Source organism: Callionymus lyra, chromosome 2 (genome assembly GCF_982586985.1).
Source record: "Callionymus lyra chromosome 2, fCalLyr1.hap1.1, whole genome shotgun sequence".
NCBI lineage: Eukaryota > Metazoa > Chordata > Actinopteri > Syngnathiformes > Callionymidae > Callionymus > Callionymus lyra.
Genome location: NC_141819.1, coordinates 9,185,128 through 9,208,004, shown reverse-complemented (window position 1 = coordinate 9,208,004; position 22,877 = coordinate 9,185,128). Strand labels below are relative to the sequence as shown.

The 22,877-nt window shown below is 39.4% G+C and overlaps 1 protein-coding gene across 2 annotated transcripts in view; it reads left to right on the top strand.

Annotated features, from left to right (window-relative positions):
* Positions 1–22,877, top strand: part of large2 (LARGE xylosyl- and glucuronyltransferase 2) — a 32,684-nt gene that overhangs the window by 3,852 nt on the left and 5,955 nt on the right. Inside the window, exons 1-8 of one of the 2 annotated variants that reach the window (XM_087783418.1) lie at positions 4,720–4,894; positions 15,123–15,308; positions 17,313–17,602; positions 19,099–19,181; positions 20,265–20,388; positions 21,356–21,527; positions 22,536–22,640; positions 22,741–22,853. In XM_087783418.1, the coding sequence (XP_087639544.1) occupies positions 15,209–15,308; positions 17,313–17,602; positions 19,099–19,181; positions 20,265–20,388; positions 21,356–21,527; positions 22,536–22,640; positions 22,741–22,853 (987 nt within the window). In that variant the 5' untranslated portion in view covers positions 4,720–4,894; positions 15,123–15,208. Of the gene's footprint in view, positions 1–4,719; positions 4,895–15,122; positions 15,309–17,312; positions 17,603–19,098; positions 19,182–20,264; positions 20,389–21,355; positions 21,528–22,535; positions 22,641–22,740; positions 22,854–22,877 lie in introns of those variants that run through there. The other variant, XM_087783417.1, reaches the window with a different exon arrangement.

Genomic DNA, 22,877 nt, shown 5'->3' with positions numbered 1-22,877 from the left:
TGACACTGGAGCGAGTGATCCTTCGCCATAGTGTGGTTTATCTTCATCTGGTCTCAGTCGTTGTGTATTTATTTGATTGAAACAAGTTGCATTCAGGAACAACAACTTGTCTTCCTTCACTCAGTTAGAAAACAGGTCATTCATTTGAAAAGCAGTTGAACCTAAAAATAACTTTAGAACTTAGTGGCAGGAAATAATTAATGGATTACTTATTATACAATAGTTCAATAATACATCCGTTGCTAGGTCAAAAAGGATCGTCATTTGTGATGGAGTGGCTGGGCGGCAAAGCACGATTGGATTACAGTTACAGAGAGGGTTATTGAGAGTGATGGCACTACATATGCCATGTTGGTTTGCAAATTCAAATAAATGTTGTAAAAATCCATGTTTTTCATAGTGATGTGTCGATGAAGCTTCATGAAACAGTGTCATTATCTCCTGAGTCCACTAGTTGTCACTCTTTTCTCTATAATCTATCGCTTTGAAGAGCTATTCTTTTGAAACATCACATCATTCTTAAGCGCCACCTACTGTCTTCTGAAAAATATGACACTGTTTCATGAAGCTTCATCGACAGATCACTAGTTTTTTATTGAAACCTCGTCCACTAGAGATGGACTCGACCACATTCCAACTTGTTTGTCAGAAAAACACACAGTATCTGAGGTGACATTAGTTCTTTAAACCTCTGTGATTTCCGGATGAACATAGTGTTACTCAGTAATAAAGGTTGCATCAAAATCCTCACCCCTTCCTTTAGAGCATGTGTGTCTCCAGGTAACAGTTCCTTATAATAGACTCTCAGTGGGAACTCGGAACCCTCTTCACAGTCCAGAACCAGCCGTGCGCGCGGGTGTGTGAGCACAAGCGTCGATGTGGAACGTGTAGGCAGAAACACACAGTTGTTTTTTTGTGTGCGTCTCAGTGTGTCGGGGAGAGAGAATTGATTGTGGTACATTTATAGAGCGGCGTGTGTGGGCAGCACAGAGCCAGAGGGCAGCGCATTACACAGTTTGAGATGCACTAAATTCTTATCCTCCACTTCACATTTTCAAAGTCACACTGCTGTTCACCATAAAATTACACGTCTGTCTGGGTCGTTGTTACGTCTCAATTCCCACGGAAATACACTTTTCCAAACTATCTGAAGGGAAACTAAGGTGAAACTTTCCTGACTCACTCTCATGTAGAAGATGTTCTTCCTCTCCAAGATGCAGTAAGTTCCTCATCATGACCATGTTTTCAACTTATTACTTTATAAAGTTGCTCTGAAATCTGGGCGAACGAGAGGTTACGAGAGTCAATAATGATGTAATAATGGCTTCACTCCTCCCACAGCTGTAATCATGCCCTGCTTTGTTTATAAAACAAGGGTGACACGCCTTGATGTTTGACCAATAACAGCAGAGTGGACGTGGTAATTGTCAACAAGATTTAATCTCCAGAAAGTGTTTTCAGTGGGCGGGGCTTAAGATCATTTTCTAATGTCAATATTACAATGAAAAGAGAGTTTTGTAAAAACACACACTGATGGTACAATATAGTCACACATCTATTTAACACACACTTTAATCTATACATTAGTTGAACCTAAATAAGTGCATTATATATTGTAGGTAATACATGTCTATAAAAATAGGTACTGTTCAAGTTTGGGTTTGATTTAATGATCGTATCACTAGTGATGTGTTGATGAAGCTTCATGAAACAGTGTCATTATCTCCTTAGTCCACTAGAGGTCACTCTTTGCTCTATAATCAATTGCTTTCAAAATATATTATATTGAAACCTCACATCATTTCTAAGCTGAGGGCGCCCCCTACTGTCCTCTGAAGAATATGGCACTGTTTCATGAAGCTTCATCGACACATCACTAGTTGTCACGTGAACAACACGATCCAAAGAAGGATCTTCTTGTCATCAAAAGATGATCCACAAATGGCAACACAGTTGAAAACACTAGTTACTAGTTTACTTTCAATTCACATTAGAGTGTTAAACGTAAACATGGAAGCCCCTCTGAAAGTGAAAGTAGATCATTCATTTTAAGATTCTTGTCAAAGAGGTGCAGGTCAGCAGGTGGACGGGGGGGGGGGAAACACAACTCCTCACCCCTGACAACACACTGTTATCCAAGAGAGGGGTCAGTCCATGCCGACACCCCCCTACCCCCCTCCCCGGTGTGCCTGTAAACTTAACCTCTGACCTCGTAACATCGTGGAAACGTCGGTGTTAAGTTGTAACATCGTCTGGAAGGCTGTCACCCGATGCTTCCGCCGCCAGACGACAGCAGGCAACAACACATGTACGTGCGAGAGACTCACAATGACCACCAGGAGCTTCGCTTTCTTGACGTTTTTAATGGCAAACCTTTCCCTTCAGAGCTGTCGCGGCGCTGCTGGGAGGTGTTGACCCTAAAGCATTAATGAGGGCAAGAGGTTAAAACCAGCAGCTTCCATTTCACAAATGACTCGCTGATAATGGAACAGACTTGGGTTCACATTAATACAATGATCTAGTGACGGTTTGATGAAGCTTCATGAAGACGTTCCATTATTTTCAGAGACCACTAGATGGGTCCTCAACTCTATTTTCCTTTGTTTTGAACAACCGTTCAATAAAAAATTACATCGTTTTTAAATTAATGGCGCCACCTACTGACCCCAAAACTACATGACACTGTATCATGAAGCTTCACCAGCACATCACTACTACAACCCTTTAAACACCAAAGATCTGTTTATTTGCCAAATAAAACAAAGGCAATGCTACAATAGTTCAGTGAGTTATTTTTTATTTAATTAAACAACTACTTACACATGATTCAACTAAGTCAAAAAGTACTACAACAATTGCACTCCAGTCCTCAACACACAGTAAACACAGTGTAGCGTTAAAGTTTATTATACTGTTGAAAACAAAGGTGTTGATCCTATAATCCAAAACTTTATTAAACCGTATTACTTGGATCTCCTATGATTCCCGTTTTCCTTTTGAAACACTTTTTTTTTCTGGAGATGAAATCTTGTTTACCATAGCCACACCCACTCTGCTGTAATTGGTCAAGCATGGAGGTGTGTCATCGTACGTCATCAATCCCGGAAGTCTCCACCTCCAAGGGACTTGTTGTATAAACAAAGTGGGGCGTGATTACAGCTGGCTGGAGGAGGAGTGAAGCCATTATTACATCATAATGGACTCTCGTAACCTCTCGTTCGCCCAGATTTCAGAGCAATTTTATAAAGTAATAAGTTGAAAACATGGTCATGATGAGAAACTTACTGCATCTTGGAGAGAAAGACTTCAAGGTTTGAAACATGAGAGACAGGAGAGAACAAAGTAAATGGTGATAATAATCCATCTGTCCCACAATCGTCTTTATAATTATAACTGAGGTGCAATTATAGCTACAGGCTCACTTCCTCTTTGCCATGATTTACTCGAGTGTATTTGTCGAGCGCGACATCTTCGGTCTCCATAAATAGCTCGATTAGTTTGCTCCATGAGAAAAGGTGTTAAAAAGGTTGAAAGTCTGTGTAATGGAGGCCGAGCTCATACGTAGTTAACGTTCACGCCCTGAAGCGACAGCGTAATTACAGCGTATCACGACATGTATTGTTCGCCGCGTAATTAAGATTTCTGCCTCGGCCTCGTCATTACTTCTCATTACTGCTCATTACTTCTGAATGAAATGATGGACGGCGGAGAAAACAAGAAACTCCGTGCAACCTCGTCGGAAAACAAACAGATTAAGGAGATAAAGCGAGTAGTTTCAGTTCATGGGGTCTAGACTACGTCTGTTTAGTAATCCGCGTTGAACTCAAACTCTTTAGTGAAATAAGTTCAGAGGAATTTCAGGAGGAAAAAAATGACTCGGAACAGTTATTGACTTGTGCCGACTTGTTCTCTGCTTAGTCGGTTGTTTTTTCATTCCAGGATTGATAATAGTCTGTCGTTCACAAATCTATGATCTAACCTGAAGTCTGATGGACGATCTTTAACTTCTTTTTTTGTTAACCGATCACAAATAAACCTCCAACTTAATCCATGGATCCTGTAAGATCTCAAACATCTCCTAATAGAGATGTTTGCACAGGATAATAAAGAGAAGCTTTAGTGGGATTTCAGCCGCACTCCTGCACCGGGATTCGAACCAATGAGGCGAATGGGTTTTTGAAGGAGAGACTAATCCAAGGAGGTGAACCAGAACAAATGTCTTTTGAGTCTCCACTTGTTGACGCACAAAGTTAAACAGTGACTTTTCGAGATCCAGAAAGAAACAATAAACTTGAACTTGTTTGAACCGGACTCGGTATCTTGACTTTTTAAAAAAAAAGATAAGATAGAAGTTGCTTAAGATTGACCTGAAGAAGTGATGATTGATCAAAAGTGGTTCAACAGTCTCATGGGGGGGTTTAAACCCTCCATGTCCAGGTCCAAAAAAAAAGAAGTATTTTTTACATTCCACCGCTGTGGAAAGAAAAAGAACCAACAAAGCTTTTTTCTGGTGCCCCTGACAATATGTAAGGTGACACCCGTCCCTTTTCTCTCCCTGTCGTTTCTCTTGTTTGTTTTTTTCCGCCTTTCCGTCGGATCGGGTCAGGAGGGAGGAGAGAGGGGGCTTGAAATCAGAGTCCAGCCCTCGGAGGTGGATTCATGGCGTGTTTGCTCACGAGCAGCAGGAGGAGGAGGAGGAGCGGCGGTGGGAGGCGAGCTCGAAGGAAAAGGGAAGGAAAGAAGAAGAAGAGGTTTTTTAAAGGCGACCGTGAATGAGGAGAGCGTCGGGTTATTGTTGGATTGTAAAGAGTGGATCTGGATCAAGGGGGTGGAGAAGCATGTGGCTGGACTTGGACTTGTTGAGCACGTGTTGCTGCAGGCGTGGAATATCCAGGTAGAGTTGTGGAGCAAAGATCACACCAGCGTCCTGATCTTTGATCCTTCTTTCTCAGCTCGCTGCCACTTTAAACTGGATCCACGAAGGCTTCTGTGGTTTAATCCCTTGTTTTCTGGCTGTTGTTGACTTGACTTTTCTCTTTTGAACTCAACATTATCTTGTCTGATCCCACGCACTTAATATTTGTCAACAACACTGTTTGTTATTTAACTTTAAGTGAAATTAAACTCTTTGCCGACTCGACAACTTTCTACAACTTTAACGCATGTATTTTTCAGAAGCTTCTTTCTGATGCTGTGGGTTTGAACCAGAGCGAGGAGGGAAAATGAATGATTTTATAACTGTTTACGGTGATTGTTTAAGGAGGCTTAAGTGATTGAGTGGGTTGTTTCTTGTGCTTGACCTTCAGGGGATTGAAATCAAATGTTTTAAAGTGATAGTTTCGAATATTGTTGAATGTTCCTAATTGAAGTGTTGCTCAATGGTTATAAAGGTCTTAAACATTTCTTGTTTATCTCACTTCAAATATGAAGTGAGATTATTCACTTTCACTCTGTTGCATTTAGGAAAGTATTAATCCTACATTTTAAACTATTTTTTCGCGGAATTTTTGGCAATTACTAAAGTTTATTTGATTTAATGTGACACTTCATGTGTCGATGAAGCTTCATGAAACAGTGTCATATTCTTACATGACAGTAGGGGGCGCCCTCAGCTTACAAATGATGTGAGGTTTCAATAGGAAAACTTTTTAAAGTAATAGATTATAGAGCAAAGAGTGACATCTAGTGAAATCAGGCGATAATGACACTGTTTCATGAAGCAAAATAACAAAGAAAGATTCATTGCAGTTTAAGAATCACTCAAATACCCATTAATTACATTAAAAACTCAGATATAACATAGTAAACAAGTTACTAAAATTAAACTTTTCGTGGTATACGTGCATCAGCCTTAAAGCAAGCACATTGCTGGTTCGCTTCCAGCTTTAGTAAACATACTTTTTGTATATTCTCCCATACTTCCGCGGGTTTACTCTGGTTTCCCTATTGTCTGAAAAGAGTTAAGCAGTGATGTGTCGATGAAGCTTCATGAAACAAAGGTCCACTAGATGTCACTCTTTGCTCTATAATCTATTGATTTGAAAAACTATTCTATTAAATCCTCACATCATTTTTAAGCTGAGGGCGCCCCCTACTGTCCTCTTAAAAATATGACACTGCTTCATGAAGCTTCATCGACACATCACTACTCAAGAGTTCAAAATATTTGATATCCTGTAAAGTCAACTCATTTGTTTGTACTGATCAGATATTGGCTTATTTTTAATTAATGTCAATTTATTTGTGCATCAATAGAGTTTTTGGTTCCTTTTTTTTTTAATTAAAAATTAAAAATAATGGCCAAGACAAGATTAAAGACAAGGTTAAAAATATTGAAAAAAAAAAAAAAAGATTATGTAGAAATGTTTTTGACCATAATTTGGTAATTACTTGTATTATTCATTAATCCCTGATAATACCTTGTTAAAGTTCCTTATTTTAGGACTATTTATAGAAAAATACGACACTGCTTCATGAAGCTTCATAGACACATCACTAGTGTTTAGGGTCTCCTCTGCCTCTTACCCTAAACAGCTGGGATTAGACCCTACACCCAAGCGGCTCTGACAAGGTAATAAAGCAGTAGAAAACGAATTAATAAAATAATATTTGGCATTAGATTACAGTCGATCCATGTTTCTGATTCAGCAGCTGTGTCTGTTGTTTGCTACTATATTTGTTTTCTGCATAAAGAAAGATTTTAGATGCAATGAATCTTTAATTCTAGAAAAGTTTCACCTTCAATCGGGCCACGTAGGAAGTCCTTGGAACACATTTCGTAACTGTGTTATTGGAGAGTGCAGTTGGCGCCGGCGGTTTACTAGGGAGCACGACGACCAAATAAAAGGTCACAAACCTAGTAATCCCACCTAGGCTTAGTCTGGTAAACCACAAAGAAACACAGCGAGCAGGCGGGACATCCCAGATTAAACGGTGACCTACACAAATCAAATCAAACGTGGAGCAACGATGGGATATGAGACAGAGATTATCACGTGATTCCTGCTGCATATTTTGATTTAAGTCGACTTTAAGCTGTAGGTGGATGAAAGTTTGTTATCTACCGCGTGTGACTTTTGATCCGGAGATCACACGGAAATCCTTAATGAACACAGCGGCAGTTCTGAGGTGCATGACAGGCTGGAGCTGGAATCGTCTTTGGGGTTTGAAATTCCGACTCAGATTACACTAAAGGTATTAATATCTGACTCTTATAAGAGCTGCTCTTTTTGTAATGTCCATCAAAACAAACATGGAGAGCGATTATAGATGATACATTGACTCAAGGAAGGACGTGGTTAACGAACAAAACAGCATCGTTGAGGTGGAAAAAAGATCAAATTAAATCTGAATGTATTAGCATTTAATTTGATATACATATGGAAATACATACAGTATTCAATTACCAAACAAAAAGGAACTAAAAACACTTATACTTTTCTCTAATACTTTGTTCAAACTAATTTACAGGTCGAGATTAAAAATGGTCCTAAAATAAAGAACTTTAACAAGGTATTATTGGAAATGACTTATACAAGGGAATACAAATAAAATTGTGATCAGAAACATTTCTATGTTAACAATTTCATAGTTTTTAAAAAAATTTTTTATCAAACCTAATATCTTTAGTTTGACGACACAATTATATTTTATTTTCAATGTTTTTAACCTTGTCTTTAATAGGCCATTATTTGTAGTGATGTGTCGATGAAGCTTCATGAAACAGTGTCTTATTCTTCAGAGGACAGTAGGGGGCGCCCTCATCTTAAAAATGATGTGAAGTTTCAATAGAATAGCTATTAAAAGCGAAAGATTATAGAGCAAAGAGTGACATCTAGTGGACTCAGGAAATAACGACACTGTTTCATGAAGCTTCATCGACACATCACTAATTATTTTGACTTTTTAATGAAAAATCTAAAAACTTTATTTATGCACAAATAAAGTGACATTCAAAAAAAAAAATGGAATTAGAAGACAATATCTGATCAGTACAAAAATAAGTTGACTTTACAGGATATCAAATATTTTGACCTTTTGAGTTGTTGTGTCTAAAATCAATCAATAAACCTTTATTGCCAGTGTTGTATCACAACATCAGTATTAAAATAAATAAAAGCAGAACCAAGCACCAGGTTATTGGGAAGTTATTAAATAAAAATAAATCTTGTTCGTCTTCTCTCTAAAAGTTTCTTTAGCGAGTGGAATGTCCTAAACTCTCATGCTAAGACCCGAAGGATGTTCTGAAAGAACAACCTCGAGTCGTGTCCTTCTATCACGGAACCCCTGCCTCTGTCGGTGTGTTGTCAGCGCCACTTTATATTTACAAGTGCGTTTCGATCTCCAAAGCTCCTGCAGAATCAACAAAAAGGTCCCTATTAAATTCCTCTTTAGTGGCGTCGTGCCTCACTTTTATACCCCGGCTGGCTTTACTGGTTCGAGCGGCTGAGAGGTCAATAAAGCTCCACGGTTTTATCTGGACTCTCCGGTCACATGTTTGTCTTCTCGTAATCCTTCCTCTTTCATTTCTAATCCTTTGAAAATGAAGGTCCACATTAATATGATTCTTCTTCTTCTTCCACTGATCCAACACAGAGGAGCAGCTGCTCTACTCTGAGCCTCTCCTGGATGACTCAGCCCATCTCTAAGAGTCCATGATCCAACCTTTAATGACTATAATTGAGCAAGAATTAAGTTAAAACAAAAGAATCAATTGTTTGTCTTTTCAGATGTGTGAATTGTCCAGTTGTTGAAGATAGAAGCTCTAGTAAATGGATCCATTAACCGGCTTTAAATACCTATTTTATGCACTATATTAGATTGTATCTATTTTGCCCTATGTAAGTCTAAAAAAACAAATAAACGTCTACTGTGTTTTGTTATTTAACTGTAAAATCTCTTTGAGATTTATCAGATTTTTCTAGTTTTCTAAAAGTATAGTTCAAAGACATCAAAGTCAAATGAAGTCGCACATGAAAACAAATAACAATAATTCAATGTACACTTCTTTACTAAGAGTTCAGAGGGTTCATCCAAGACTGATTCTCATAGAAAATCTCATTTTATTAGGTCTCTTAAATGTGTATATTTCTACATGGTGAAGAAAAAACAGTAAACAGTGGATCCAGAAACATGCTTTAATCATGTATTTTATATTGTATTTATTTTGCTTTATGTAACTCTAAATAACTTGATAAATAAAGCCACTATAACGATTACCGTATTTTACTGATAAACTGTTAAAGTCTCTTTAAGATTAACCTAAATGTTCTATAATTAAAGTTCAAAGGTATCAAAGTAAGATGATATTGCACGTGAAAGGAAAATAAAATTAAAAGAACAATTTTTACTAAGACTGGAGTTCAGAAGGTTCGTTCGAGACTGATATGAATGTCTGTAATTGAGCAATAATTATTTTTAAATTAAAACTAGTATGACTAATATAACATATTTAAAATGTGTATAATTTCTAGTTTGTGAAGAAAAACGGCATTAAATGGATCCATAAACTAGTGATGTGTCGATGAAGAGGACAGTAGGGGGCGCCCTCAGCTTAAAAATTATGTGAGGTTTCTATAGAATAGCTTTTCAAAGCAATAGATTATAGAGCAAAGAGTGACATCTAGTGGACTCAGGAAATAATGACACTGTTTCATGAAGATTCATCATTTGTATTTTAATTAGTAACTGTAAAGTCTGTTTGGGATTTAAAAAGATTATTTTTATAAAGTTTCCTAAAAGTATTTTTCAAAGCAGTGATTGTCTGATGAAGCTTCATGAAACAGTGTCATGTTGTTTAGAGGTCAGTAGGGGGAGCCATCACTTTAAAAATCATTTGATGTTTTATTAGAATAGTTGTTCAACACAAACGAAGATAGTGCAGAAAACGCCATCTAGTGGACTTTGAATATAAAGACATGAAGCTTCGTCAGACCATCACTAGTTCATAGAGTTTGTCCTCGACTGATACTGATAGAAATTCAGGGGAAACTGGTTCAATTGATCCAGCTTTCTTCTCTGCATAAGCACATGTGACAGAAGATGCAGAAATAACCTTGTACCCGCTCGTCTCTTCGCTTCTTTTATCTGACTCTAGTTTTGCTGCTTCAGGGCTCAAAGCTATGAGTTACTCAAATGTATACATTTCACCGTCAAACCCCAAATCTCAGCAGACGTTGAGCAGTAGGAGGCTACAGTTGACATTTGCTTCAGGGTGTTCCGCGTCCTACCTTACCTGAGCACCGGATCCTTTCAAGTCCCGGAAGCCTCCAGGTCTAAGGACAACGGTGAGATAGGAAGTTTTTCTCGGAAAGTACGAGTAGTAACGAGATAGTTTAATAGATGCCACACCAGGATTAAGCTGCCGCTGAGACAAAAGTGCCGAGACGGATTGTTGTCCCGACAAAGACGTTTGGATTTCTCTTCATCAACAATTCTTCTGAGCGTTGACACACATCACACGATCAGAAGCAGCTGCTGACAGACACTTTCTTTTGTCAAGTCTTTCATGAAGGTCATCTGAGCTTTGACAGCGAACATCCTTATTGTGGTTCTGATCGCACTGTTCTACATGAAATGCTCAACTTTTCGCACCTTCACAATCTTAAGAAAACTTCTCTCTGACATTTCTCAAGGTAGTGTTTTTGTTTACCAGTCGTTGTGATGTAGTTCTTCAGACCAATCGTGGTGATGGTTCACTCATGTTCTACTCACCCACGTGTCGACAATTTCTAATGTCAAAGCTTGGATAGCTATGGAGGTATTTGGATGTTTTTAAGTGTCTTTTTGGACGAAGATAAAGACGAAAACAACTCAGCTCCAGTCGCTACATTAAAATGAACAAACATTTTTGTGTATAACTCTTAAACAGATTACTCTGGAAATAACCATTAGTCCACATGAGGGTGAGCAGAAAATGAGTGAAATCTAAAGTTTAGGTGAACTATGTAAAGTATAATTATAGATTATCTATGACGAAGAGTGTGTATATAGAAATGATAAACTATAATATAAAATGATGACAATAGATTACAGCTAAATCCATTGTTTACTGAGAGTTGTTAAACGTAGTGGATGCAGGGTTTAAAAGCCTCAACCATAAGAATGAGAGTCCAGTGCTTTACCAAGTGAACTCATTTATTTGAATGACAGAGGATGGATAGAACAGAGGAGAGATGGAAGAGAAGAATAATGATGTCGGCATCATGTCCACCACAGAAACGTTAGTCCTGCAAGTGAAGTAACAAGCCTGTTCAGATCGAAGTCATGATGAACGGTTTCTCAAAAAGTAACTAGTTACAGCACTTTTTACTAGTGATGATGAAGCTTCATGAAACAGTGTCATTGTTTCCTGAGTCCACTAGATGTCACTCTCTGCTCTATAATCTATTGCTTTGAAAAGTTATTCTATGGAAACCTCACATCATTTTTAAGATGAGAGTGCCCCCTACTGTCCTCTGAAGAATATTACACTGCTTCATGAAGCTTCATCGATACTAATATGTACCACAGAATTAACCTTAGTTCCTACATTACATTACTGAATAACATGTTAATCTCAACACTGGTTGTCATTTGAGCTTCGACTGAGATTGTTTTTTCACTCATTACGTCAACATTCCATGTCTGCGAGGTGACTATAGAAATCAAAACTGATGATAAAAAGTTTTTGAGATGTGAACTTGTATTGACATTTACCAAAAACAACAAAATAAATGATCAAATTTGTTATAAAACACCACGAAAATAAACTTTCCCTGCATGTCAATAACCTAGGAACAGCTTTGATAGATTTAATTTCGTGGGACGAATAACATTCATAGAATGAAACTCAAATTAAAAACAGACCCCAGTGAGAAACTATTTAAAAACTAACCTTCATCTTCTTCCTTGAGTATTGTAATATTTGGAATTGTTGGTTAAGTAGTTGGGCTAATTATTAAAACAGGCTTTTCAAAAACAATTTTTTGGTTCTAGAGGGTCCTTTTTTAGTCCTTATTGTCTCATCGTCATCGCTCTTGTTTGTGTTTTTGGCTGGTTTAGTTTTTGACATTCACTTTTACTAGAACCATCAAGTGATTTTCAAAGACATTTTGGAGCAGGGATCGAACCCGCAACCAGGTAAAATAATGGGTTCACATTCACAGTGCTTTCATCTTTGGAGACCATTTAAGACACTCACTCGTCCTTTAAACCTCTCTCCAAGAAGTCCCTCATCTTGACCATGTTTTCAACTTAATACTTTATAAAGTTGCTCTGAAATCTGGGCGAACGAGAGGTTACGAGAGTCCATTATGACGTAATAATGGCTTCACTCCTCCTCCAGCCAGCTGTGATCACGCCCCGCTTTGTTTATACAGCGAGTCCCTTAGTGGCTGAGACTTCAGGAATTGATGACACACGGATACTTTTCTAATGTCAATATTTCAATGAAAAGAGAGTTTTGTACAAACACACACTGATGATACAATAGAGTCACACATCACAACAACACACACTTAAATCAACACATTAGTGGAACTTGAAGTTTGTTAAAAATATCTTTAGTAAAACTGAGGTTAAAATAAATGCATTTCTAATTTATTTTCTGTAACTAACAAACAAAAAACTATAACAATTGTTAATAAAGTAGTTATTGGTTGTAAGTTGATAATTATTTCCTTCTTTTTCTTTTCAAAATATCTTAAATATTCTCTCAATCTGTAGGAAAGGTCCTTAGAAATGAGACATGACTGAAGACGCTCCAGCTGAAGAAACTCTTATTATTAGTGATGTGTCATGATGTAATAATGGCTTCATTCCTCCACCAGCCAGCTGTGAACACGCCCCCGCTTTGTTTATACAACGAGTTCTTCTGAGGTGGAGACTCCGATGACACATCACAACCACGCACATTTAAACCAACACTTTAGTTGACCTTCAAGGACACAAGGAAGACGTCATTACCTTGTTTAGGCCCCAAACAACCACCTCAACTCGCACTAACTCAATCTGCGATTCGCAGATTCGCCCGTGACTCGCCAGGTGTGTCCGGGCATGTAATCGTCCTATTAAGTCCAATAATATCCAGGTTGGAATAATCAATCTACCTCATCCGAGACAGACTGGTTCAATTATATGCTGTTTAAGCCCCGGAATATTCTCTTCTGCAGCCAAGGACCCCGAAATAGCGGCTAATGAGTCACCCTGGAAGCGTCTGCCAAAGTGTCTGTCAGTATTGTAACACAACTGGGACGAGCCACTGATAATGTCACACTTCTGTTGGAGACAAACTGTCCACGCTTGATCCCTCTCTCTCTCCCTCTCTCTTTATTTTTCTAACGATTCTGCATCCACTCAGCAGAAACAGAGGGAATCTTGACTTATCTGTGATCTTCCAGTCTGTAATCTGTCTCATCTGCTCAACCTTGAGTCTAATTAATGTGGATTTATAATCTCAAGGAAGCTGCTGACAGAGACACTCCAGTGAGTCCTACAGATTGTAAATCAAATATAAGTCATTAGCCATTTAAAGCTTTCTTGAAACCGCGTCAGATCATTTCCAATTGTTCTTCTTCTCTCCAAGGTGAGGCCGGAGACTAGTTATCATCCGGACAGGACCTTTAACGCCGTGGCTCAAAACAGATCCGCAAAGGCGCTGTTGCCGTCTTTTTAAAGACGTATTCTCTCACGAGGAGGCTGGATTTGAGCCACGAGCTTTTAGCAATCTTAACACTTGACTCCGGTGAGTAGCTGTTAGAGACCGAAAATAAACACCTATCACTCACCGTCCTGCCTTGCAACAGAGGCACCGAATCGCATTTCACTCGGAGCTGAACGCATCAGTTCCTTCACACATGCGTGTGTGAGACACTTTTGCATCAACAAACACTTGAGGATTACTTCAGCGTTCAGTCTCACGCCATCGTCAAATGGTCATTTAGAAGATAATAAAACAACTCACTGTTTCATTTCACGTTTCAGATCAAAGGTTAGAGAATTGTCTTTTTAGCAGCTTGAATAGAAAAGGCTTCAAGAAATTGTAGGATTGTATAAAAATTAAATAAAATATTTGTGGCTGTAAATAGTAAGTAAGTAATTATTATTTGTAAAGCGCATTTCTCAGACTAAGTGCCTAAACAATTAAAACAACGGTTAAAATACATGCTTTAAAAGGTCAAGACAACACAGCAGCCTCACAAAAGATCGGGGAAATGTAAGTTCTCCTACTACAGCAGCTCAGAATTCTGGTTGCAGTCGAGACAGATCCTTCTTGTTTAGACACTAAAATAAACTGTTACAATAGTCTAAACGACACAAACGCATGGATTGTAAGCTCCAGATCGTGTTGTGACATTATCTTCGTAAATTTAGACATTTTTCTCAGTTGAAGGAAACAGTTTGTGTTAAGTTTTCTTCAGTGTTGAACAAGAGACATGTCTTTGTCAATATACAACACCCAGGTTTCTCAGGCTCAGTTTGACAGACTGGCCTAAGTCACCCAAGTACTGACTCAACCCTGGAACTTTATCAAAATTTCCCTTTTTTCCACTTTTAGCTGCAACGTGTTTTCACTCAGCCATTGTTTGATTTATAGCAAGTAATTGACTAAACTGTTACTACTCCCTGAGGGCTTCGCAACTCTTTATTCAATTGCTTAACTATTCAATTTACAATACTACGCCTGTTTTTGGCAGCTTTCTGGGTACAAAGTGGTTTCAAAAGATTTGTTTTCCAAGAGCCATTAGACTTTGCACCGACAAAGTTCAGACCACGGTCTATGGCCTTCCAAAATGTGGGCTCCCTCAGTCGGTTCGTCTGGCCGAAGTAATGTTCCGAAAATCACTGCTTGGATAGCGAACACGGAGGTCACTTTTTCCTGCCGACTCAACTAATATAGGGTCGAGGAACATGACCGTGAACCGAGGCTCTATCTCGACTCTTTCCCCCTTGAAACCTTTACAACTTTGGGCCGGCCCTGCGGTGCAAATCCCACCTACCCTACCCCTCCCCTGCCTATTGAACTTTTAGTTTACTGTGCATCTGTCAGCGTGACTGACGGATGGAAATAGTTTTTATTGCAGGAAAATGGGAAAAAAAAACTTGCTAAAAAACTAAACTTGCATCTTGTTTCCTCTTTTCAGATGAGAAATGTGGCAGACGTCCTGAGACCCCTTCACTCCCCAGACCTCCCCTCACCCCCCCTGACACTCGGCACCCTCGTCCCAACATGAACCTTCTCTGTCGAGGAAGGTTGAAGCTGCTGGTGGCGTCTCTGTCTGCCGTCGTGCTGCTCACCTGGCTCTACCTGTTCACGGGGAACCTGGAGAGTGAGTATAGGAGGGTCTGTCTGTCTGTTTGTCTGTCTGTTTTTTTTTTTTGTTGTCTGTCTGTCTCTCTGTCTGTCTGTCTGTCTATGTTTGTCCTCTATATTTGTCTGTCTGTCTGTGTGTCTGTGTGTCTGTCTTTATTGAGCTGTCTGTCTGTCTGTGTGTCTGTCTTTATTGATCTGTCTGTCTGTCTGTGTGTCTGTCTTTATTGAGCTGTCTGTCTGTCTGTGTGTCTGTCTTTATTGAGCTGTCTGTCTGTCTGTGTGTCTGTCTTTATTGATCTGTCTGTCTGTCTTTATTGAGCTGTCTGTCTGTCTGTGTGTCTGTCTTTATTGAGCTGTCTGTCTGTCTGTGTGTCTGTCTTTATTGATCTGTCTGTCTGTCTTTATTGATCTGTCTGTCTGTCTGTGTGTTTGTCTTTATTGAGCTGTCTGTCTGTCTGTGTGTCTGTGTGTCTGTCTTTATTGATCTGTCTGTCTGTCTATGTGTCTGTCTGTCTTTATTGGTCTGTGTGTCTGTGTGTCTGTCTTTATTGATCTGTGTGTCTGTCTTTATTGATCTGTCTGTCTGTCTGTTTATGTTTGTCTGTCAATATGTGTGTGTCTGTGTGTCTGTCTGTCAGTCTGTCTGTCTTTATTAATCTGTCTGTGTGTCTGTCTGTCCGTCTGTCTTTATTGATCTGTCTGTCTTTATTGATTCGTCTGTTTGTCTGTCTCTCTGTCTGTCTGTCTGTCTGTCTGTCTGTCTGTCTGTCTGTCTACCTGTCATTCCATCCATGTCTAATTTTCTGTCTATCTTCTAATCTGTCTGTCTGTGTGTGTGTCTGTCTGTCTGTCTGCATGTCTGTCTGTCTATCTTTATTGATCTGTCTGTTTGTCTGTCTTTTTGGCTGTCTGTCTGTCTGTCTACCCATCATTCCGTCCATGTCTAATTTTCTGTCTATCTATTAATCTGTCTGTATGTCTTTTTATCTGTCTGTCTATTTATTGAGGTGTCTTTGTCCGTCCGACTGAAGAACTTTCTGATATGAAAGGCAAAGTTACACAACTTTAAATATAAATAGTTCCACATGTTGTTTTATTTTCTAAACTTTTTTTTTCAACCAACCTTTGGGCTCCTTCTGACCATCTCCCTTTATTAACCTTCATGCATGAAAGAAAACATTGGCCCCGAAGGTCTGATATCTGGAATCATTAGGCCTAAGTCCAGTAACCCCAGTGCCCTTGTGCAAAGCCTTTTTAGCTATATATACACACTATTGTAAGCCTGTTTGAATGCCATGTTAAGCTGCTTTATGAGGTGGAATCAAATGTAACCCGAGAAAGAAATAGGAATAACTAGAGGACGGTGAGATATTTATACACGTGTGGAGTAAAGTCCTTAAAGGATATCTCTGAATAACTAAAAAAATGTTAGTTATTGTTATTTATACACATTATTATGTAAGTAAGTAAGTAATTTTTATTTGAATGGCGCTTTTCCAGACCAGGTTCACAAAGCGCTTAAACAATCAAAACAATACTCAAAAAAGTATATACTTTAAAGATCAATATAATACTGATAACACAACAGGAGTTCCAGAAAATCAAGGAAAAGACTGAACAAATAGAAACGTCTTCAGATGTTTCTTGAAGGAGTCAGTAGATCATCAAACACAGAGATGGTTCCAAAGCTTAGGAGCAACAGTCTGGAAGGATTTCTCTCCTCTGGTCCTGAACCGTGTTCAGGAACCATCAGTAGATTCTGATCCATGTTTGAAATACACAGAGAAAAATCTGAGGGTACCCTTATGACGACTCATACTAAATTCAATTAAATATAATAAAATATATTTAATGTATCAATGAAAAAAAGTTAGAGTAAATATCAAAAGTCATCGAGTAAAAATTCAAACTAGAGAGATAATGAACTTAAACAGAAGGTGAACTGTAGAAAAGGCAAAGATGAGAGGTCAAGGTTCATGTCTTGAAAAGTGGATCGCTAATTCATGGTCCGTCCCCGCAGATGGACGCTCCTTACTCCTTCCTCCGTGCTTGGCGGAGACGCCGGCGTCTCAGGTCCAGGACCGGGCCGTCCTGGAGTCCCGGGTCCGCGAGGTGGAGGAGGAGAACCGGCAGATCCGGCTGCAGCTCAGTCGCTCTCAGGGCACTGCTGCCCAGACTCCAGATGGTAGCTATGGCAACCAGCCGTGGGGGGCATCTGCAGACACGGCGGCGGAGGACGGCGACACGACAGCAGAGGAGAAGAACAACCACACAGATTGTCCAAGATCACCCACCGTCCAAAAGTGCGAGGTCAGCAAAGTCGCATTGAAAGTTTTGCATAACATTTCAACACAAAAGTTTTTTCTTCCTTCGATCGAAGTAGTGAGATAAAGACAGTGAAATTTACATTATTAGCTTAAGTAAAGGTTATTTGTAAAGCGCATTTCTAGATCAGTGTCACAAAGCGCTTAAACAATCAAAAACAATACAGAGTTAAAATATATACTTTAATAGATCAAGATACATAAAACAAACACAGGAGTCTCAGAGAATGAAGGAAAAACACAAATAAAAATGTCTTGAGATGTTTCTTGAAGGAGTCAGTAGATCATCAAACACAGAGATCGTTCCAAAGCTTAGGAGCAACAGTCTGGAAGGATTTCTCTCCTCTGGTCCTGAAGCGTGTTCAGGAACCATCAGTAGATTCTGATCCACAGACCTCAGAGCCCGAGCTGGGGTGTAAGTCTGGATCAGAATCTACTGATGGAAGGTCTGAGTATGAATAGATCTGAAAGTAAGAACCAGAATTTTAAAGTTGATCCTGAAAGAAACTGGCAGCCAGTGAAGAGTTTTAAGGAATCAGGGGAAATGTGAGTTCTTCTACTAGAGCGGGTCAGAATTCTCGCTGCAGTTAAGCTATTGTGTTGGTTATCTAAAGAACTATTAATTGTATTTTGTCTCTAATGAATTATCGTAATCGGGAAAAAGCAAGTTAGTGTTGTGTCGAAGAAGCTTTCATGAAACAGTGTCAAATTATCAGAGGACAGTAGGGGGCGCACTCAGCTTAAAAATAATGTGAGGTTTCAATAGAATAGCTTGTCGAATCAATAGATTATAGAGCAAAAGTGAAATCTAGTGGACTCAGGAAATAATTGCAGTGAAGCATCATGAAGCTTCAGCGACACATCACTAGTTAAAGCATCATTATTCAAATGTACACTACAGTGACAAAAACGACATGAATAAATAATTAATAATATTAGTATTAGATATAATAAATGATTAATAATTGATTTAAATATGTTGCAGGTATCACAATATCTTTCAACATAAACGATTAAAAAAAAAACATCTCTTAAAAACATCAACCAAGACGAACATGAAACGTTTACAAAGAGTCCGATTGTTCGGCCGCGTCCCTCTCTAACCTTGAGTGGAAGATTACATGTTTGAAAGGATTTATTTCTGGTTTTCCGAAAAATGTGCCACACAACCTCCACACATCTGACGACAACCGAAAATCACGACGACACCCTCGCTCTTTGAAGTCTCTCCCGTCTCTGAGTGTAAAAGTTTTCAAAGACTCAGTTGCTGAAAAGTAAAATCATGAATATTTGAGGAGCTAAATCTTCCTACATGAAAAAAAAAAGAGATTTCGGGATTAAAGATCTGATACATGGAGTATTCATGATAAGCTCATCGGTGTCAGAATATTAGGGATGAAAGAGGAACACGATGGATGTGAACAACTTGAGAGAACTCCAGTCAGCTAATGTAACTTCGAATCCATTTTTACTTTTTAACAGTTGATCCATGTGGCCTGCGTTTGTGCCGGACACAACGCCAGCAGGGATGTGGTGACGCTGGTCAAGTCAGTGCTCTTCCACAGGTGAGTGGTCATGATGTTGATGGTATTTAGTATTGAATTTGTATATTTCGGTGGTGTAACGTGTGCACTACGTCTGAGCGTTCACCTCAGCCACCAGAAAGAAACATCTGTAAAACTCTCCGCAGCAAGAAACATACTTCGGAAAAGTAAAGATAATTTTCTAATAGCTTCCTTTAACTGTAATCCTGAAGTTGGTCACATTTTTTTAGTCATAGTTTTCTTTTTCAGCCTTGAAAAAGTCAATGCCACCAAGCAGGCTACAACTCACTGCCATTTAAATCCCCCCCTCTAATCACTCTGCTGAGATAACAGTCAGATTATACGAAGGCTGCCTGTTTTTGTTTTTTTGTCCCTGCCATAGAATCAACCTTTGATTAGAAAAGTTTATCTTCTTCAAACCAAAATAGCTATCTTTGACTTCACCACTGATCCAGACCAGGTCTGAAAAGAGACACATTTTCTACTCACCCTCATGTCGACTAAGATTAGGGAGTATTTTCAGAAAAATCTGTTTCTTTTTAGAGTTATAGACAAAAATGTTTGTTCATTTTAATGTAAGGACTGGTGCTCAGTTGTCTTCGTCCAAGAAGACACTTAAAAACATCCAAATACCTCCATACTGCTCGTCTGTAACGTCGTTGTATTGAAGCCCAAAATTAAGATTTATTTTCCTTAAAAATGTTGAAAAGTCTTTATTTTATGATTGTTATTAAACAAAGATGAATTTTTGGACGGAAATGAAGACGAAGACAACTGAGCTCCAGTCGCTACATTAAAAGGAACAAACATTTTTCACTCTAAAAAGAACCGATTACTCTGAAAGTAATCCCAAAACTTTGTTGACATGAGGGTAGAATGATGGGTGAACCATCATTTTAATGATTTATCAAATCTTTATTATATTGAACAAATGTTAATATATATTTTTAACTGCAGTCAATTTTCTTCTGAAACTTAAGTCCCAATAAGTAATTATTGTTTAATTACAAATATTTTGGGGGCAAACTCAAAATAGTCACACTCATTTTCCCCATATTTTAAAATTCTAAATGCAAGAAATGTGGCTTCTGTGTTTGCTTACAGGAGAAACCCTCTTCACTTCCACTTCATCACAGACACTGTGGCTCATCAGATCCTCAGCTCCTTGTTCCAGTCGTGGATGGTTCCGTCAGTGCAGATCAGCTTCTACGATGCGGAGGAACTGAAGGCAAGATTTGAGTTTCCTCGTTTTTTTAAACGACATCTTCTCTGTTTTTTATCCTGATTCAATTGTTCGGTGACATTAACAGCTTCAGCATCTTGACTTCTACCAACCAACTCTGCCAAGAGGGTCAAAAACCTAGTTGAAACGTTCTGAGTTCTGATTCATGTGAAAACAGAATATTTGTGCAAAGATGATGTGTCGCCATGGCAACAACACTTTTTCTATAACTGAAGGTCATAGTTTTTTTTTTTTCATTCTTTACAGCTAAATCATGAATGTTGGATGAAGTTCTTCCATCTCTTATCGGAATAAAAATACGGAATACGCTTATTTTCCTCTTGATGTACTTCATCTGAAAACATAAACACATACATATGTTGCAGAAGAAAAAAAAGAGACTCTGATAGTGACCGTATACACGTCTGAATTGTGTCAATAAGTCGTCCCGGAAACATTTCCCCAGACCTCCTCGCGTCGGCTCACCCCACCGCGGGAGTCGGAACGCTTTCACTTCAGTTGATTGACTTGATGAAACACTTCCCTCTCGAGTCAAGTGGCACTTCAGCACGACACAACCTAATAATTTATTTGACTTTGGCTTGATGAATGTGTGCTCAGGGTGATGGGAATGTAAAGAACGAGGTGTGTGTGTGTGTGTGTGTGTGTGTGTGTGTGTCTTCTCCTCCCTCTTGCCCGTCTTTGTGCTGAACAATGAGTCTTTTGTGCTGTCGGAAGCTTCGACCTGCAGCGACTCGCTTCTTTCTCCATTTAATCTGGAGGAAGAAAAAAAAAAAACAGCTGAGAATGTAAGCGGATTATGTTTGCAGATGATGCACTTATGCAGATCCAATTACACGAGGCAGTAAAAATTAATTAGCACGCACTGTTTGCAGATGAAGATTTTGAGGCGGAAACAGAATAACGTTCGTTGACGTTTTTACTCATGAGACAATTTTCGTGGTCTTTGCAGACGGAGGTTTCGTGGATTCCCAACAAGCACTACTCAGGTATTTACGGCTTGATGAAGCTGACGCTGACCAAAGCGCTGCCCTCCGACCTGTCAAAGGTCATCGTCTTGGATACGGACATCACCTTCGCCACCGACATCGCGGAGCTGTGGGGCATTTTCAGAAAGTTCAATGGTACGACATGCACACTTTTATGTATTTTCCCAACTTAATGGGCAATTTTTTAAGGCTCTCTTATTCATACCATTCATTCATTGTCTACCGCTTTATCCCTTACTGGGGTTGTGGCGAGACTGGAGCCTATCCCAGTATCATAGGGCGGGAGGCAGGGGACGCCAGTCTGTCGCAGGGCACACAAAGACAGACAAATTCACATATACTCTCATACCTATGGACAATTTCCCAAAGTTCTCTCAGACTAGGAACAAAGTTGGTTTATTTGTTAACATAAATGTTGAGTGTTTGTTACAAAGTGTCATTAAATTGCCATTCAATTTCTGATGACTACTTTTTCTGTGTTGTCTCTGGGTCACGGTGAACGACCTCCTTGGCTTCCATAAGTACATATGCAGTGTGGTACCATATGTGGTGGAGGTAGTTCACCTTGACCCAGAGACAACACAAGGGTTACCACGAACACATTTGTTTTCAAGCCTCCGGGTCACCTTGACCCAGAGACAACACAAGGGATACCACAAACACATTTGATTTCAAGCCTCCGGGTCACCTTAACCCAGAGACAACATGAGGGATATCACAAACACATTTGTTTTCAGGCCTCTGGGTCACCTTGACCCAGAGACAACACGAGGGATACCACAAACACATTTGTTTTCAAGCCTCGGGGTCACCTTAACCCAGAGACAACACAAGGGATACCACAAACACATTTGTTTTCAAGCCTCCGGGTCACCTTGACCAAGAGACAACATGAGGGATACCACAAACACATTTGTTTTCAAGCCTCCGGGTCACCTTGACCCAGAGACAACACAAGGGATACCACAAATACAATTGTTTTCAGGCCTCAGGGTCACCTTGACCAAGAGACAACACGAAGGATACCACAAACACATTTGTTTTCAGGCCTCCGGGTAAAAGTGACCCGGAGATACCATAATGTTTAATGATGTTTTGTTGCAATGTAAAGGCTTCTGATCATCATGGGTTCTTTTCTGTCAGATAAACAAGTCATTGGTCTCGTGGAGAACCAGAGCGATTGGTATCTCGGGAACTTATGGAAAAACCACAAACCCTGGCCCGCGCTCGGAAGAGGCTTCAACACAGGTGAGGTCTTGCGCAATCGTTTTTCGGGATCGTAAACCGTTACGATGACATATATTGATGGCAGAGATAAAAGAGTCTGTTTCCTTCACTTTTATCGCAGGCGTCATTCTTCTCTATCTGGAGCGTTTACGAAGGATCGGCTGGGAGCAGATGTGGCGTCTGACGGCGGAGAGGGAGCTCATGAGCATGTTGAGCACATCTCTGGCTGATCAGGTAAACATTCAGACTGTGTCGTGA